The sequence below is a fragment of the Adiantum capillus-veneris genome, chromosome 26, assembly GCF_014529385.1.
Source record: "Adiantum capillus-veneris isolate H3 chromosome 26, ASM1452938v2, whole genome shotgun sequence".
NCBI lineage: Eukaryota > Viridiplantae > Streptophyta > Polypodiopsida > Polypodiales > Pteridaceae > Adiantum > Adiantum capillus-veneris.
The window spans coordinates 52101090-52118410 of record NC_140956.1 but is presented as its reverse complement, the minus strand read 5'-3'; the positions used below and the strand labels follow the sequence as shown (position 1 = coordinate 52118410).

The following is a 17321-nucleotide window of genomic DNA, read 5'->3' as shown; positions in this document are numbered from 1 at the left end:
ACTTGAAATGGAAATTTACATCCTACACCCATGTGAATGTTGCATAGAGCCAAGTTTCAACTGGTTGGCAACATATTGCAGATTTTTAGTTGGAAACACGTTAACACAAAGAGTTGGCAGCATGTTGCAAACTTACTTTGGGTAATCGGATTTAGCAAGGGCGTAATCTTGAATTTCACTATAGTGGAAATCTTTGTGGATCACGGTAAGATCTGCTGCATTTGGGCGTAGACATCCAGATCGAGGACAAGTGGCAAGGAACTCTCGCTGCTCCCACGTGGCCCTCAAACCTTGCTTTCCTAACAGGCGGTAAAGCTCCTAGAGTGGGTGACATGGGCGTGTAGGTTTTGGTTTCGCTATGGCGGGATAGCAGTTCTTTTGGGTTATTCTTCTTCGCAGCTTCCTGCACATCTCGCCTGCGGTTTGTGGTGGGGTTTCTCGTCAGTTTTTGCAGCGGGGAAAAACCAGAAGTCTTTTCTGTTATTGATGGTTTGAGGTGTTGCATTCCGGGGTTTCAATCCGGATTCTACAGAGGAAGAGTTATTTCTCTTGGGAGTTGTCTTGCAGAGTTGGAAGCCCGCCAGCCAACTTTCCCTCTTTTTGATGGCGGAGGCTGTACATTTTTTCTTGTATTGTACACTGTATCTCGCTTTGGTCTACGTGTTTGTGCAACTGGAGGCAGCGGTTATCATCACAAAAGACAACAATTCTTTGGTTTTTGAATCGGCCGATGCTAGCTTCAGTAAGCAGAGCTTTAACCCTTATTTTTTTTCTGTGAACTTTTTTTTTGGGGGGGCTCTAGTTGCCAAAAGTACATTCAATAGAGGTGAATATTCTAGCTTTCTTTTGTCCTTTTCTTCTTGACATCATACAGAGCTTCAAACTGTCTCTGATTCATTTTAAGTAGTTAGCAGACTCTGCTTCTTAGGGGGGTAATTCTGGAAGTTTTTTGGGGTAAACATCATCAGATTCGGTGAAATAGAAGAAAAAGTTTTTCCACACGAAGAAAAGCTAAGAACGTTCGATGTGTTCCCATACAACAGGCATTTCAAATAAGTTAAAAGTGGCCGGTTGTTTCCGGGCATCGGCAATATGACTCTTCTTACACCACATTAAGCGGTCCTGACTATATGGTGATATTATTGTTTAGAACGTCCAGAATTGGGTGGGCTTCAAAATTGGCTCCTCAGTCGCAGGTAGACAGTCAATTGTGTTTTCTTGAGGTGGATGGAAAGGTTTATGTTGGACGATTACTGAATCTTCACATTCAGTGCATTGTTTAATATAGGGACATTCGTCCATAGGAAAACAGTGATTGGTTGTTGCTTAGGAAGCCAAGAATGGACACGGGCCATGCATGACAGTACATTAGCTCCTCTTTAACAGCAGGGTTCAATCATTGGCAAACCGAGATGCAAGATACATTGTCGATCAGGATAGAGAAAGTTCACAGTTTACGGTTTGAGCTCTGCTTCCCTTTCATTTTGAGCTTTGCTTCCCTTTCTTCTCCATTTCGGCTTCCCTTAGAGACATCACGAAGTAGAATTCTAAAGAGCAACTGTAGGGTTTAACTTTTAAAGCACATAAATAATCACTCGTTAGACAGACAACTAGTCATCCTTAAATTTTACTGAATCTAGCCAGTATGTTGTACCCATTTTGGAAAAAGGCTTAACAAGCAGAATCTCAGAAAATACTGGTCGCAAGTGGCGTAGCAGCTTGGAAATGCGCGACGAGCACCCAGATGGCTGTGCGGCAGTCAAATAGGTGGGCGTGCGAGCAAGGCGAGATGAGCATGGCATGGAACGCGCATTTCAGTGTTGTGAGCAGAGCAGAAAAAGGACTGCTTGCAGGATTTTTTTATTACATGAGTTGCCGATCGACATAGCTGTTTGGTTGGTTACGTGATACCATCAGAAAGCTGTTTGCATGATGGTGATGAGTTCGAGTCCTTCGTCTCCCGTCTTCCTTTTTATGAGGATATGACAACAATCTCATAAGTGGTAAGCAGCGCGGAATCTTGGTAGGTATCGAGGTAGTTTATTATCAAGCCTGCCGGTAGTCACGACAAACACTAAAAGGTACACACGATTCTCACAATTTTAAGAAACCTAAAGGATAAATATTGACCATATGTCATAGTCTCATTTGAATGGCGACTCAAGTCTCAATTTAACAAAACAAGATGTGCATGCAATCACGATTGAAAAGAGCGGATTTCAAACCGTTAGTGTTTGTATGCCAAAACATACCGTACACTAAATTGTATGCTATGGCAAGGTCTATACAAACATTTTGAGAGAGAGAGAGAGAGAGAGAGAGAGAGAGAGAGAGAGAGAGAGAGAGAGAGAGAGAGAGAGAGACCAAAATGATACAATCGTGGTGGATGTAATACAATGTACGGGTACAAAATAAAATGAAGTAAAATAAAAGCTAAAATGAACATTAGTGTCTCGAGGATGGCGGGCACAATTTGAGGATGCAATGCATCGGTCGTGGAAGAGCATCGTCAATGCCCGCCTTTGTAAATTGTCATATTGGATGTCTCCCATGTCATGCTTGAATAGTCTTGATCCTTTGATGGAGCCTCTATCTGTCACGATGGCCCTCGTAGACATGGGCGGGCATCTAGCTCTCCCAAGCTCAATGGCCTTGTTAGTCAATGTATAGGTGGACTTTGAAGTCTGCTTTGAAGCTGGCTCATCTAATCGCCGAGTCTCTGCTCTAAAGAAGTTATCGATTTCCCTCTGTGAATGTCTCTCATTGTCTAATCTCCTCAAAAGACTTTCTGTGATTGCGTAGCTCTAGCGGAAACAACTCGAGGCATCTTTGATCCTGTTATCTCACGACTCTAGCCAGTGGTCAAAAGCCCCCTCTAAATAGATTGTGATAGTGGTCTTGTATCTCATAGTATACCAGACAATGACATTTATGATGTGTAACTCTGTCTTTGACTCTGTATAACACAAGTGGCAAATCCTTGCCTTTGTTGGTACTCTCCTAAATCTGCCAGTCTCAATCTCAAGGTGATGTGATGATGTGCGCATTTGACCAATGGCACATCATTTCCCATGGGATAAATGATCACCACACTTGGACTTTTGGCCTTTGGTAGCTCTACCCGCACACCCGTACTGCTGTGGGCTTGGTGGTATGGGACACCGGCCCTTGTGGTTGGGGCTTGCCCGCTTAGCTGCAGGCTCCCAGGCTAGCAGGTGAGCCCGTATTGGCTCTATGGCTGGGAGATGAGCCTGCTGTCCGCTCACTACGTGTGTCTAGGTGTGAGTTTGGCTTGTGCCATGTCGTGTGCAGGGTGGATCCAACAAGGGACTAATTTGGTATCAGAGCCTCTTCCTGCTGGTTTGCATGACATGGCAACATGCATAGAACCATTAGAGCTTATGGGACCGCGATAGTCTTGCCTGACAGGCTCTCTATATTCTTGCATAGGGTGGTATAGGACGCTACTAGCAAGAGAAGAGAGCAAGGGAGGCACATGCCAGCCGGTGGTGGGAGTTTATGGTACAATTTTCGTTTTTTTTATACAAGGATTTTCATGTGTGGAGGTTGAAGCTAGTGATTGTCTCCGCTTGCTGGGTGCGTTTTATTGGAAACACATAATCGTGGTGCTTGAGGGTGCCCTTGAGATCTGCTACTCCAAGGGTATGGCAGCTCCTCTGTGAGCACATGGAGTTGAGAGGAACTTCACTAATGAATATGACTGACAGGTGATAATGTGTGTCGGGTAAGTCAGAGAGGAGCTCGTCAAGTTTTCAACCATTTGCATAGCATTACTTCTGTGCATTACAAGATTAGGGCAACATGCTCTTGTGTGTGAGTGCAGCCCATCATGCGAGCACTCACCAGTAGCACGCCTTAGTGTGCTGAGAATGGAGTGGAGCATGCGCGCTGCTATGAAGCTATCGAAGCCCAAAGATTGAGACGATGCTGAGACGTTGCAAGCGTAGGATGTCGTCATTGTTGGGCAACGCATAAGTGGTTTGTGTGGGCTGGTTAGTGCTGCACAGGGGGAGGTGAGCACGTACACATGGCGACAATATCAAGTCAGCTCTGACGTCAGCATGGCGGCGCAGGGTCAAGGGGCGCTGAAGAAGGGCAGCGCAGCACGGGACTGTTCGAGGGCGGTGATGCGTGGTCAGTTATGCATTTGCAAGGGCGGTGTTACAGGCTTGTCCAAGAGAGAAATCAATGGCAACACAGGAACATAATCTAAAAAATCACTAAACTTCGTGTGTGTGGTGAGGCCCTGAGCGCTCATAAACATTACAAGGGTTGCCTAAAAGCAGAGTCCTAAAAGCAACCAATTCAAAAGCACTTCTTTCCAAAAGGATCTGCTCTCAAAAGCTAGCGCTAGGATCTCTCAAATACAGCCAGCGTAATTGGCAAAAATCCGTACAACCTGCCACGTGGTATCAACAGTGCAAAATGCAAAAATTCAGTACTATCCTAGCACGTCATCATCCATTTGAACTGCCATGTCAGCATGAGCGCATTTTACGAAAATCAATTGCAGATCTCAAGGCTCAAGCTCTTGGTTTTTATGGTTTTAGGCCCCTCGGCCGGTCCTCTCTCCGTTCAGAACTTCCTTCCTTCTTTGGATTTTGTTTCTCTTGTTTACTCAAACCATTTCTCTTCCAGTTGGGCATGCCACGTCATCACTTTGTGACATTCCCCCCTCTTGAAAGAATTGCAATCGCCCTCCATTACACTTGCAAAAACAGTCAAAGGACAGAAACTTTTTAGTAGACACTGACTCTGCACTCATGCACTAGAGTCCACCAATCTAGCACTTCTAGAAAGATTTTTGTTACTGATCAATTACATGTCTATCGAGGGTCTCATACAAATCCTGATCATTGTAACCATTTAGCAATCACATCAAGACCACGCTGATCTCTTCACGGATGTCTTGATCTACTAAATCTTGTTACTATCAAATTTATATCCTTCCATTTCACATTTCAACCAAGCAAACCATGCCCATTGAGAGAGAGAGAGAGAGAGAGAGAGAGAGAGAGTAGGCCACAAACGCTGTGTGTAGGCAGAGTGGGCGATCAGCCCCTTATGACTACCACGAGCAGAAGACCCTCAGTACAATCAATATGATGGAAGTGGGTACCTCCTTGGCCCTATACATAGGTACCCAAGGGGAGGTAAGGCAAGGCTTGACAAAAATCTCCACGACCCAACAGAAAAATGATATATGGAAATATATATGGGTGCGTGGACAAAGTGAGCGGCCGGTCTCAAACTCGGGCGGCCGGACCAGGTACAACCTAGACTATGGGTGGCCAGCCCGGAGACATACTAGCCATACAAGTATGCCCTAGACTTGTGAAGCAGCATAGTGGTGTAAGTCTAACACCCCTCTTAGCACTCGATGCTGAATAAACCGTATGAAGCCAAAGATGTGAGGCAAATGATGAAGATGTCTGTTGCAATGTCCACTAAAGGATACTCCATGAGTGTAGCAACAGTCTGGGGTGTCCCGACCACCAATAAATCTCTGTGGAAAGATGCCATCACGAGCAGTGTAGCAAACTGTTGTACTTCGCCGATTCAAGGTGAAAATATTGCGTGAAGGTCCCGGATAGTGTGAAAACAACTCCTTGTCGCAAAAGAAGTGCCAATGGTCACGTGGCACATCCAACCTTATGAGTCCGTGGACAAGTTACAGCATGACCAGGGTTCAGTTCAGTCAAGTCAGTCTAGAATAGGAAGTGTTCTGGCATTTTTGTGAGTCTGTTCGTAGACCGTGCTTGACCAGTCACTTAGATTAGATGCATGTGAAAATACTGCGTGGAGGTCCCGGATAGAGTGTGAAAACAACTCCTTGTCGCAAAAGAAGTGCCAATTGTCACGAGACACATCCAACCTTATGTGTCCGTGGACAAGCTACAGCATGACAAGGGTTTAGTTCAGTCAAGTCAGTCTAGAATAGGAAGTGTTCTGGCATTTTTTGTGAGTCTGTTCGTAGACCGAGCATGACCAATCACTTAGATTAGATGCATATCCTCCGGTTGCACACAGCATGATCATCAGCATTCCCATCAGAATCCATCAGGGGAATTTTCCAGTGCATTAAACCTATTTTCCCTATTTTTGACATTTTTCACTTATTTATTGACTTTTGTTGGGAACTAGGTAGGGCAATTTTGCTAAGATAATATAAAAGCAAACCAAAGTTAGCACTTTTCGGCAGAAGAGGCAACAGGAACCAGTGTGTTCACATGCAACTTCTCAGCAGGACCCCAAGATACTTAGCGTTTTTGCATCATAGTAGAAGGCTAGCGTTTTTGGACCAGATCATCCAGCGATTTTGCATTGGCAACAGCCTGGCGACAGAACCACAACAGATCAGTCTAGCGTTTTGCATTGCAAGACAACTGGCAGCAGCAGAAGACAGAAATCAGCCCTAGCGTTTTTGGTTTGCAGATCAACCTCAGCATTTTTGCAGATCTTCGCGACGGAATCAACAAGAAGACCAGCGTTTTCAGTTTTCAGCAGTTAGCACCCGCAGTAGAAGTCCTGAACCTCGCAGATCTCACCTTCCCACAACAGATCCTCGTCGCACGGTGAGAGTCATCAAGGTTTACAGTTTCAGCCCGGAAAACGCAGATTTCAGCATCTACATTTTCAGCACGTCGTCGTCGCCATCGACATCGTCATCGACATAAAGTCAGAATTCAGCAAATAAAGATTTGCAGATTTCAGCCCATCTCGTCGTCATCCTCATCGACGTCGACATCGTTGACAAGTCAGAGCATTGTAGAGATTTGTGCAATCATAAGTAGACCGCTCTTGCCATAGAGAGTCGGGCCTTCGGAGGAGGGTTTGACAACATTATGGTGTCGTATTCTTCTCTCTCTATCTCTTAGTCTCAGCACCTTCATTCACAGTGTTTATCCACTTTGTTGTGATCACTTGCACTCTCTCATTAAAAGGCGGAAGGCTCTCCCTTCCCCAAGTAAAAGGAACCTTGAGCACAGTTTGGAGCACTCATCTTGAGCAAAGTTAAACATTCACTTCCGTTGCACCTAACATTGGTATCAGAGCTTTGGCAGTGTTCTGTATCACTCAAGGAAAGAATGACAAGAACCACATAATTTTTTGTTCACTTGTTAAGGTCGCACGTAACCCAAGACCTCTTGGGCGTGTCGATTCCTAATCGTGTTTTTGAAGAGTGACAAGAAACACAAGAAAGAAGGGCTTGTCCAGCCTTCCCTTGTGCCTCTTTTCACTCATTGAGAGCGGACCGTGCACTTAGCGGCCGGCCAATCGACGTGAGGTGGGAAAAAGCAACCTTGGTGTGAGCACAAGGCCGCAAAGGGGTGTGCCCGTGGAAAAGAGCAGAACTCGGGTGAAGAGAAGATCCTTCTCTTAACAAAGATTGCAAGCGAAAGAAGAAACTCAAGAACCGTGACACCCAAGACCCACAAGATCCCAAGTTCCTCGTGAACTTAAGAACCTAAGACTTCAGTGGATGGTCATCTCCTGAAGCGGAATGGATACTTTGCATGAAGGTGATGAGCATGGAGTTGGCGAAGAAGAATGTTCCCCACCAAGAGGTTTTTCCGACCCTCCCCCTTCCCCATCTACGATAAGGATTGCACTAACTCCTATGGAGGTTTTCGACAAGATGATGATGGACAGGGAGTTAGAACGCTAAGCAAGTAAAGCAGAAAGAATGGCAGCCATCCATCGTGAATCTGCAGAAAGAACAGCAGCCATAGATCGTGAATACGAAGAAAGAATGGCAGCCATAGAGCGTGAGCATGAGCAAGCACACTTGGAAGCCAAAACAAGAGAAGCAAAATTTGATTGCGAGAACAAAGCAAGACTAGCATAATTTGATCGCGAGAATAAAGCAAGAATGCAAGAGATGTTGCGACTCTTTTCTCAAGTACAGGCATAGATGCAAGAGATTCGGAAAAGGAGACTCTCTCAGTCTCTTCTTCTCCCAAGCATGTCACACATGATTTGCATGATGATAAGCATGATGATTTGAATGACAATGACAAGCATGATGATTTGCATGATCAAGATGTGATTTTTCACGAGCATGATGATTTGTATGAACATGATGTGATTGTTCACAAGAATGATGGGTTAGTTGATACTGTTTCTAGTGAAGCGAACCTCATTGCAGATTCGATCAATCACGAAGAACCGATCTTGGCTCTTGAGCCTAGGTCCAAAGAACCCCCTCAGGAAGAACCGATCTTGGCTCTTGAGCCTATGTCCAAAGAACCCTCATAGGAAATACTATGTGTTCGAATGATTAGTTAGCACGGATTGTACGAGTGTTTCATTCGTGATCGTTCCTGTATTTTAGTTAGCGTCTTTATGTGATCCCTTTCCAAAGGCATGCCATATTGTATGCTGAGCACGATTCACTCATGAACGAGCACGGATGTATGCGGATTTCTCATGAAAAGCTGAAAAGTAGGCATTCAAGGAAGTCACATTCCATGTCTCTTCCTTGGCATGACAGTTTCCGAAAATTTAACACCTTTCAGCGGGAAGGCGAAGAAAAGTTGAAATTCGACGAAGGAATTGAAGAAAAGAATGAAGAATTGGGTAAAATTTTGGCAGAGAAGTTTGCCAGTGGGGAGTACAAACGTCAAGTGCAGGTTGACGTTGTGAAAAGATCGATCAAGTACTTTAGAGACCCGAAATTGCGCAACACCTAAAGAATTACGCGATTGATGAGATTCACTCGAGATGGTGTGAGGCCATAGAATCTCCTCTTAAGACGGGAAGGAAGCTGAAAGAAATGCTGAGTGCAAAAAAGCAGAAATTGTACTCGTAGAAAGAAGAAGATGAACCACATAATAAAAGGTTTGGAGCACTCTCGGAAGAAGAGGAAATTGGTGGATTTCCCTGGTTATTTGGGCTCGAAGTCGAGTTTTGAGGTGGCATCACAAAGGGTGGCATGAGACAGCGTAGAGATATATTAGAAATGATACAATTATAGAAAATATATAGAATATTTGTAGATGTAAGAGATGGGGAACTGACGCATGCTAGCATCTTCACCATCCAACCATGTCATATATAGGCCCTTGGCTTGCTAAATATAGGCACATTATCCGAGGTTGGCCGGAAGCTGATCCATGATAGGTGGTAGGGTAGCTGACAAGGCAGCAATGTAACTCGGGTGGGACACTTTTGAGCCAAAAAGCTTTGCTACAGGTTAATATTCTACATTGAATGCAACATGTTTTTTGGAGAAAGTGAATGGATCACTCAAGACAGATTTGCAGATTCATGAAGAAACCCCCTCGATATACCCCCTCTCCCCCCCCCCCCCGCCCCCCCTACCCTAGAGAGAATTTTTGATTGGTTTACCATGAGACTATTTTGTGTGGTAAGCATAGCTCGTATGGCACCTGAATGCGCTGGGAGGATAGAGCGTCTAGAACAAAAATAGCAAATTTTCGCCACAATTGCCACGTCATCATTCATGATCATTTCGCTCTCCTCTCTGTTGATGATTGACATGTCAATAACTTATGACATATAAGCCTCCCTCCCTTGGAATCTCTTCCGGTGAGGGATTAGACGGAAACAGAGAGATAATTGCAAATTTCACACTAAGCGCTACTTTAATACTTTAAAAGCACTTGGATATTTGAGAGGGATACCACAGACTGTGTCATAGTTCTAAGCGAAGACGCGTTTGTCCCTTTCGGTACTTCTTTATTATTGATCTGCAAGAGTACAATGCTTGTTGGGACCATGTCTTCCAACTCTACGTCGAGATGCCTGAAAGAATGTCCCTAAGGGCACTTATAAAGAGTACAAGGGATGCTAAAAGTAGAGTCTCAAAAGCATGAAGCCTAAAAGCAATTGATCCTAAAAGTAACTGCTCCAATTGCTAAAATCAGCCAGCGTAAAGAGCGAAAATCTGAACAGCAGTGCCACGTCAGCAGCCAGCGCAATTTGCTAACGCCCATATAGCTGCTACGTGTCAGCGCAAAAAGTGAAGGAGTGTGTATAGTATCTACCATGCTATCAGTTGCTTACGCAAAGTTTCTTGCTTAGTTCTATTATAGCCCCCATCAGACGGGGTCCTATGTCACAAATTGATGACGTGGCTACCGAGAGCAGAAACCCTAAAACCTGCAAACCCTAATTTCTGACAAACCCTAATCTGCAAAAACCCTAATTTCTGGAAACCCTCACCCTAACTGTTGGCTGAAACCCTAAAACTGGCGAAAGAAATGCCATGTGGCAAGCAGTACGGATTTTCGGATTTTTCGGCGCTTTTTCAGGCTTACAGCGATGGCAGCTTGTTGCTTTTTCTTCACGCATGGGCAAAGAGAGAGAGAGAGAGAGAGAGAGAGAGAGAGAGAGAGAGAGAGAGAGAGAGAGAGAGAGAGAGAGAGAGAGAGAGAGAGAGAGAGAATTGATTGCTTTAGTTTGTAAAAAACTCAAGTGAGTTTGTCAGATAAACAAAAAAAAAGAGAGTTTGCTTCTGGAACTGAAGCTTTTGGGGCTCTGCTTTTGGGCATCCCTTGTAATCTTTAAATAAGTGGTTTAGGGCTCACTATGCAGAGCATTTGGATGCAGAGTCTGAGAGTGAAACCCTAACCGCTCTCTTGTACTTTGACTTTGATCTAATACATAAAGAAATACCGAAAGGGGCGCCTGTCTTTGGGGCCAATATCTCTAGGCACGGAACTCTGCCAGGCCAGTGCAAATCTATTGTGAACTGTGAATTGTTTTGAAGTGGTTATTTGGTGCTGTCGTGATTGATTCTTGACTTGGAGTGTCCAAGTCTGTTACAGTGGTATCAGAGCACGGCTGATTTCTCTTCTATGGGAAATCCGATCCCCAATTTTTTTTTTCCCGCGGTACCTATGGCTTCACGCAAGGATAAATCGACTCCCTCTGCATCTGGAGATGCGGACAGGGATCACAACGAAGATTCCGGCAGAGAGTATGGCCCGCCTCGGCCTACTCAGGCGGAGCAAAGAGAGATGAAGCGTCGTCAATTGATCGGCGATGCAACAAAGATGATGCTCAGTTTTGCGAAGGATCCGATATATGAGCGAGACTTCTTTTCAGGAAGTGCATGCGTAGTGGCAGAAAACCACTACACTACCCTCGAAACGCGCTCTCAAGAAACCTTCTGATCACAAGCAATATTCAGAGAAGGAATTAGAAGAGGTGGTTGATGCACGGATTGCTCAGCTTTTTGACGCGCAAAAGAAAGCCAAAAAGCACGGCAAAAAGCAGAAGAAAGGCACCGATTTCCGTGTTATTTGGGTCGTCAGTCGACATTTGACAAAGCAAAGAAACAGAAGAAGCGTGTTCACTTTGAAGGAGTACCCAATTCTTCTTCTTCGTCTTCTTCTGATTGTTCTTCTAGCTCTTCAGATTCGAGCGAAGAAGACAGAAAATGCAAAAAGCGAAGCAAGAAACAACGCTTCGGAAAGGGCAAGAAAAAGGTAAAGAAGCCTAAATCTCGCCCAATGACTGACAGTTCTAATGAGGACTCGTCTATAGACAAATGAGACTCCGATGACGGAAACTTTAATGCGAACAAGAAGAATTTTTATAAAGCCAACCAATATGACTTTCTGGAAGATAAAAGCTCGAAAGTTCGAGAGTTTAAGGAAGGTGGACAGTCGATCAAATTTGACATTTTTTCAGAATACTCAGATGCTTCGAAGGCTCTGTCTTTTATACGGCAGTTTGACATCGCTTTCGCGGGAGGACGCTACTCAGAGCACTCCAAGATTTGAAGAGCTGCCTCTTACTTTAAGCGGAATGCTCGAACTTGGTGGTCCACACTTCTTTTAAACAAGACTGTGCGAGTTAAATGATTGAAATTGAAGAAGCTTTTCATTTCTTCTTGGTTGACGCAAGAGAGTGAACGCGATATATGAGCTGTTTGGAACCATCTTCGGATGACCAAGAGAGATACAATCAATGCTTACTGTGAGAGATTCTGGAGCTCTTTTCTACCCACCTCTTCATTCAAGAAGATCTCGTTCAAAGAACAGATTGAGCGGTTCACCTTGGGTCTACCTACAGAGTGTTGGGTTAAAGGCCTAAATAACCCCTTTTTGTACATTTTTATACTTTGTCCAGGTTTAATATTGGTTCATATTAAACCTGGACACATTTTTTAAAGGTCACTTATAATAAAAGTGGGAAAACCCAAAACTCACTTATTGAGTTTTCCCCAAAAACGTGAGCCCTCTCTCTTCTGCTAGCGCTTCCTCTCCTGCTGGCCTTCGCCTCCCCTCTCTGCACACACACTGCACTTCCTCGCGTACTCTTTCACTTGCACACACCGCCGCGCGCTCATCAACCGGTATCAGAGTCCGATTAGGGTTTCCCCCAAACCTGCAAACACTGAATTTCAGCTAAGAAGGTCAACTTTCACGCGAGATTTTGCAATTTTGTCGCCGAAGGACTTGTCCTCGGATACTAGAGAGCTCCCGGCAACCAAAATTGACCTAAAACAGGCTGAAATTAGGTCAAAAGCAGGAAATTACAGGTTATGACAGCAAAATACAGGTTTTGCAAATGATGTATTAAGGTGTGGGAATACTTTTGCTAAGTCCCCACTACCCGAAAACAACTGAAATTGTTGAAAAACAAGCCCTAAAAGAGGTGTTTTAAGTAAATTTCAGATTTGCGCAGGTTTTTGCAAGTGTTTTTATGGTGCGATTACATTGGGGAAAGTGCAAATTGAAGCAATCTACGCACGTTTGACAAAGTTTGGCTATGTATGACCATTTGTGGCTCAATTTCATACAATTTGATGCTACAAATTGGGGCTTTTGCTCTTACATGCTTCTAAAGGCTGTGTATTAGCCTTATGTATGTCTTCTGAGGCTAAAAACAACTAAATTTGTTGCTTTTGAGCACAAATTCGCTCGCTGAAATTTCCTGCGCATAAATTTCAGAAATTGAATTTTGTGCCCAAATCGACCTATTTTGCCCCAAATTGCTCCTGTGACCATTTGGAGCTGTAGTGCACATCTCTGTGAGGCTATACTCCGATTTTTGCACATTTTGCCCAAAAATTTCAGCGTATTATCCCTCTTATTTCGTGTAACTATGGCCTCATCTTCTTCGGATGTGAAGAACCTCTTCGAGATTAGGAGGTTCGATGGTACATGTTTTGATCTTTGGAAAGACAGGATTCAAGGAATCCTATTTCTTAAGGATTGCGAAGGGGCACTTGAACAGGTGAAGCCACAGAATATGACGGATGAAGCATGGGTTAGCATGAACAGGAAAGCCGTTACATATATTGAAATGGCCATGACAGATGAGACCGTCATTGATGTGAAAAGTCTCACGACTGCTTTTGATATGTGGGAGAAGTTGAAGGGAATGTATGAAAATACAATGCCTGTCAACTAGGTGCACTTGATGCAAAAACTTGTTGGCATGCAACTAGATGAGTCTAAGAGCGCGGCAGAGCACTTGTCATTGTTCGCAGGTACTTTGTCGCAGTTACAGGATTCTGGCTTGCCCCCTTTTGATGATAAGCTGAAAGCTATCTTCTTGCTTATGACCTTACTTGAGTCATGGGAAACTTTGATGGTTTCGTTGTCCAATAACCCCAATTTGACCTTTGATGGTGTTAGGGGTTTTATCTTGAATGAAGAAATCAGGAGGAAAGCAAGTGGAGAGGGAGGCAGCTTTGCCAACATGGTTAGAGGCAGGACAGAAAAGAAGAATGTTTATGCACAAAGGAGTAAGAGTAAGAGTAAAGAAAGGGGAAATGCAAGCAAAGGCAAGGGTGATGTGACTTGCTATCAATGTGGCAGGAAAGGTCACAAGAAACCCGATTGCAGGTACTATAAAGCTGAGTTAGAAAGGAAAAAGAATGGCGGAGACAAAAAGAAAGAGAAGAAGGAAGTCAAGGCAGATGCACAAGATAGCTCAAAGGACAAAGAGAAGGCCAATGTGGCTTCTAGTGTCGTGATTGAGGAGCTGTCAGATGTAGAGGACATCTTGTGTGCCACTTTGTCAGATGATGATGCTTATGACTTTGATGCCTCTCTAAATGTTCATTCACTGGACATGCAGATCACCAAGAGTGATCTTATTGATGCTTTATTGACTGTCAATGATGCATTGTCCCAGACTTGGATTGTTGATTCCGGTGCTTCATTTCATGTGACTCCTATCAAGGAGTGTTTCTCTACTTTTGATGCGGGCAAGCGTGACCATGTATACCTTGGAAACAATCATGTATGTTCCATTGAGGGTATTGGCACTGTGCATCTCTCCATAGATGGCACAAATGAGCTTGTCTTGCATGATGTTCGATATGTGCCGGGAATGAATAAGAGTCTGCTTTCTGTTGGTCAGATGGATATGCATGGTTACAGCATCTTGTTTGAGAGAGGGTCATGGAAAATGACTAAAGGCTCAAGACTGATTGTAAAGGGCACAAAGAAAGGGACACTTTACTGCATGCATGGAAAGGCCGTGTTGGGCAAGTTTATTGCATTGGCTGAAATTAACTCTCACATGGAGTTGTGGCACAAGAGGCTTGGCCATATGAGCCAAAAGGGCCTTTCTAAGCTTTGTACTTTGAACAAGCTTGATGCTAAAGGCACAAAGCTTGACTTTTGTAATGAATGTCAATATGGCAAGCAAGTAAAGCGTTCTTATTACTCTGGTGTCTCTCGTAAATCTTGTGTGCTTGATCTTGTACATTCCTATGTATGTAGCATGCCTACTAAGTCTATGGGTGGTGCATGTTATTTTGTCTCCTTTGTTGATGATCATTCTAGGAAAATTTGGGTTTATTTGCTTAAGTCCAAGGATGAAGCCTTTGCTGCGTTTAACAGATTTCCTTCATTTGTGACCACCCAGACAGGTAGAAAGCTAAAATGCTTGCGTACAGACAATTGGGGGGAGTACACAAGTGCTGAATTAACAAGTTTTGTGAAAATTTGGGCATTAAGAGGGAACTTACTGTCCCATACAGCCCCTCTTCTAATGGTGTGGTTGAAAGATTCAATAGGACACTTTGTGAGAGGGTGAGATGCATGTTGTCCACAACTAATCTCTCTCATGGATTTTGGGGAGAAGCTTTGAAAACTGTAGTGCATATATGCAATCGATCCCCTCACATGTCTTTGAAAGGTGACATCCCTGAAGAGGTTTGGTCTGGCAAGCCTGCTTCATATGATCACTTACCCATTTTTGGTTGCGAAGCTTTTGTGCATGTTAGACCTGAGTTGAGGAGTAAACTAGATGCGAAGTCCATTAAAGGCCTCTTAATGGGATATGGTGAAGAAGGTGAAATGGGTTACAGGATATGGTTACCTCAGCTCAAATGGGTTGTACGCAGCCGGGATGTTGTTTTTAATGAGGCAAGGCTGCTTCAAAACAATTGTGCCTCAAAGCATGATCATAAAAGGGTGAAATTTTAGCATGACCAGCCACGTGTTAGGCCTATTTTTGACCCTCAGGATGCACCACAAATGGCTGAAAATGTAGATGATCCAGTGGTGTTTGAGCCAGATGATGTTGGACAGCAAATTGAGGCTCCTGAAGGGCATTTGCAGCCAAGAAACAATGCTGAAAATGGTGTACAGCAGCCCATTGTTGATGATTTTGTCGTGCCACCTGATGTAAACCCATTGCCGGATAATGTGGATCATTGGGTGAGGCGGTCTACTCGTCAAAGACGGCGTGTGAGTCGATATGATCCCTCTTTGCATTACATTATGTTGACAGATGAGGGAGAACCTCTTACGTATAAAGAGGCAAAGACATGTGAGCACAGCGACAAGTGGGAGCTTGCTATGCAGGAAGAGATTAAAGCTTTGCATGCTAATCATACTTGGGATTTGGTTGAATTGCTCAAAGGAAGGAAGTCTATTCCTAACAAATGGGTGTATAAAATCAAAACTGTTGATGCAAAACCCAAGTATAAGGCAAGGCTTGTTGCAAAAGGATATGTTCAAACCAAGGGCATAGACTTTCAGGAAGTGTTCTCTCCTCTTGTGAAGATGACCACTTTGCGTGTATTGTTTGCCATTGTGGTTGCTCTTGATTTGGAAATGGACCAAATGGATGTACATACCGCTTTCTTGCATGGTGATGTGGAAGAAGAGCTTTACATGAAGCAACCCGAGGGTTTTGTCATCCCTGGCAAGGAACATTTGGTATGTATGCTCAATAGAAGCTTGTATGGGCTGAAACAATCATGTAGACAGTGGTACAAGAAGTTTGATCGCTTCATGCTTAAACATGGTTACAAAAGAAGCCATGCAGACCATTGTTTGTATACTAAACGTGATGTGGATGACAGCCCTATCATTCTTGTGCTCTATGTCGATGATATGTTGATAGCTGCAAAGAAAAGAAGCACTGTTGATGCTCTTAAAGGGCAGCTGAAATCTGCGTTTTCAATGAAAGATCTTGGGGCAGCTGAACATATACTTGGAGTGCGTGTGACACGGCAAAGAGACAAGCGTCTATTGTATTTGTCGCAAGAAAAGTACATTGAAAAGGTGCTGGACAGATTTAACATGGCTGAAGCAAAGCCTCTTGGTGTGCCATTACAGCCATATGTTAAAATCTCCAAGGATGATTGTCCCAAGTCAAAGGAAGAAGCCAATGACATGCAAAGTGTGCCTTATGCTTCAGCTTGTGGTTCACTTATGTATGCTATGGTTGCTACTAGGCCTGACATAGCCCATGCAGTGGGAGTCGTGAGCCGGTTTATGGCTAATCCAGGCAGGTTGCATTGGGATGCAGTGAAGTCCATTATGGGGTACTTGAAAGGGACTAAAAACAAATGCCTTTGCTATGGTAAAGGACCAATGGAGTTGAAGGGATTTTGTGACTCTGACATGGCTGGTGATGTGGATACACGGAAATCCACAAGTGGCTATGTATTTACTCTTGCGGGAGGTGCTGTTTCATGGTGTTCTAGATTGCAAAAGATTGTTGCATTGTCTACTACAGATGCTGAATATATTTCAGCCACTGAGGCTTCCAAAGAAGCTATTTGGTTAGCACGCTTATGCAGTGAGTTTGGCTTGCCTGCCAAGGCACCTATGCTTGGTTGTGATAGCCAGAGTGCTATATGTCTGGCAAAGAACGCCATGTTTCATGCACGCACAAAGCACATTGATGTGTGGTATCACTTCATATGAGAAGTGCTTGAGGATGGCCTTATTACATTGGTTAAGGTCCATACATCACAAAATCCAGCCGATGCTCTCACTAAGTGCTTACCCAAAGCACAACATCATCTATGCATAGAGATGGTGGGAGCCATGTAGCTTAAAGGCGCCATTTAT

At 44.0% G+C, this 17321-nt stretch overlaps 1 protein-coding gene across 2 annotated transcripts in view; it reads left to right on the top strand.

The window, feature by feature from the left end:
- The first annotated feature begins 251 nt into the window (after nt 1–251).
- LOC147423451 (receptor homology region, transmembrane domain- and RING domain-containing protein 5-like) overlaps nt 252–17321 on the top strand; it is a 73615-nt gene continuing 56545 nt past the window's right edge. Inside the window, exon 1 of one of the 2 annotated variants that reach the window (XM_086501577.1) lies at nt 252–742. In XM_086501577.1, coding sequence (XP_086357703.1) covers nt 604–742 — 139 coding nt within the window. In that variant the 5' untranslated portion in view covers nt 252–603. The remainder of the gene's footprint in view (nt 743–17321) is intronic. The other variant, XM_086501576.1, reaches the window with a different exon arrangement.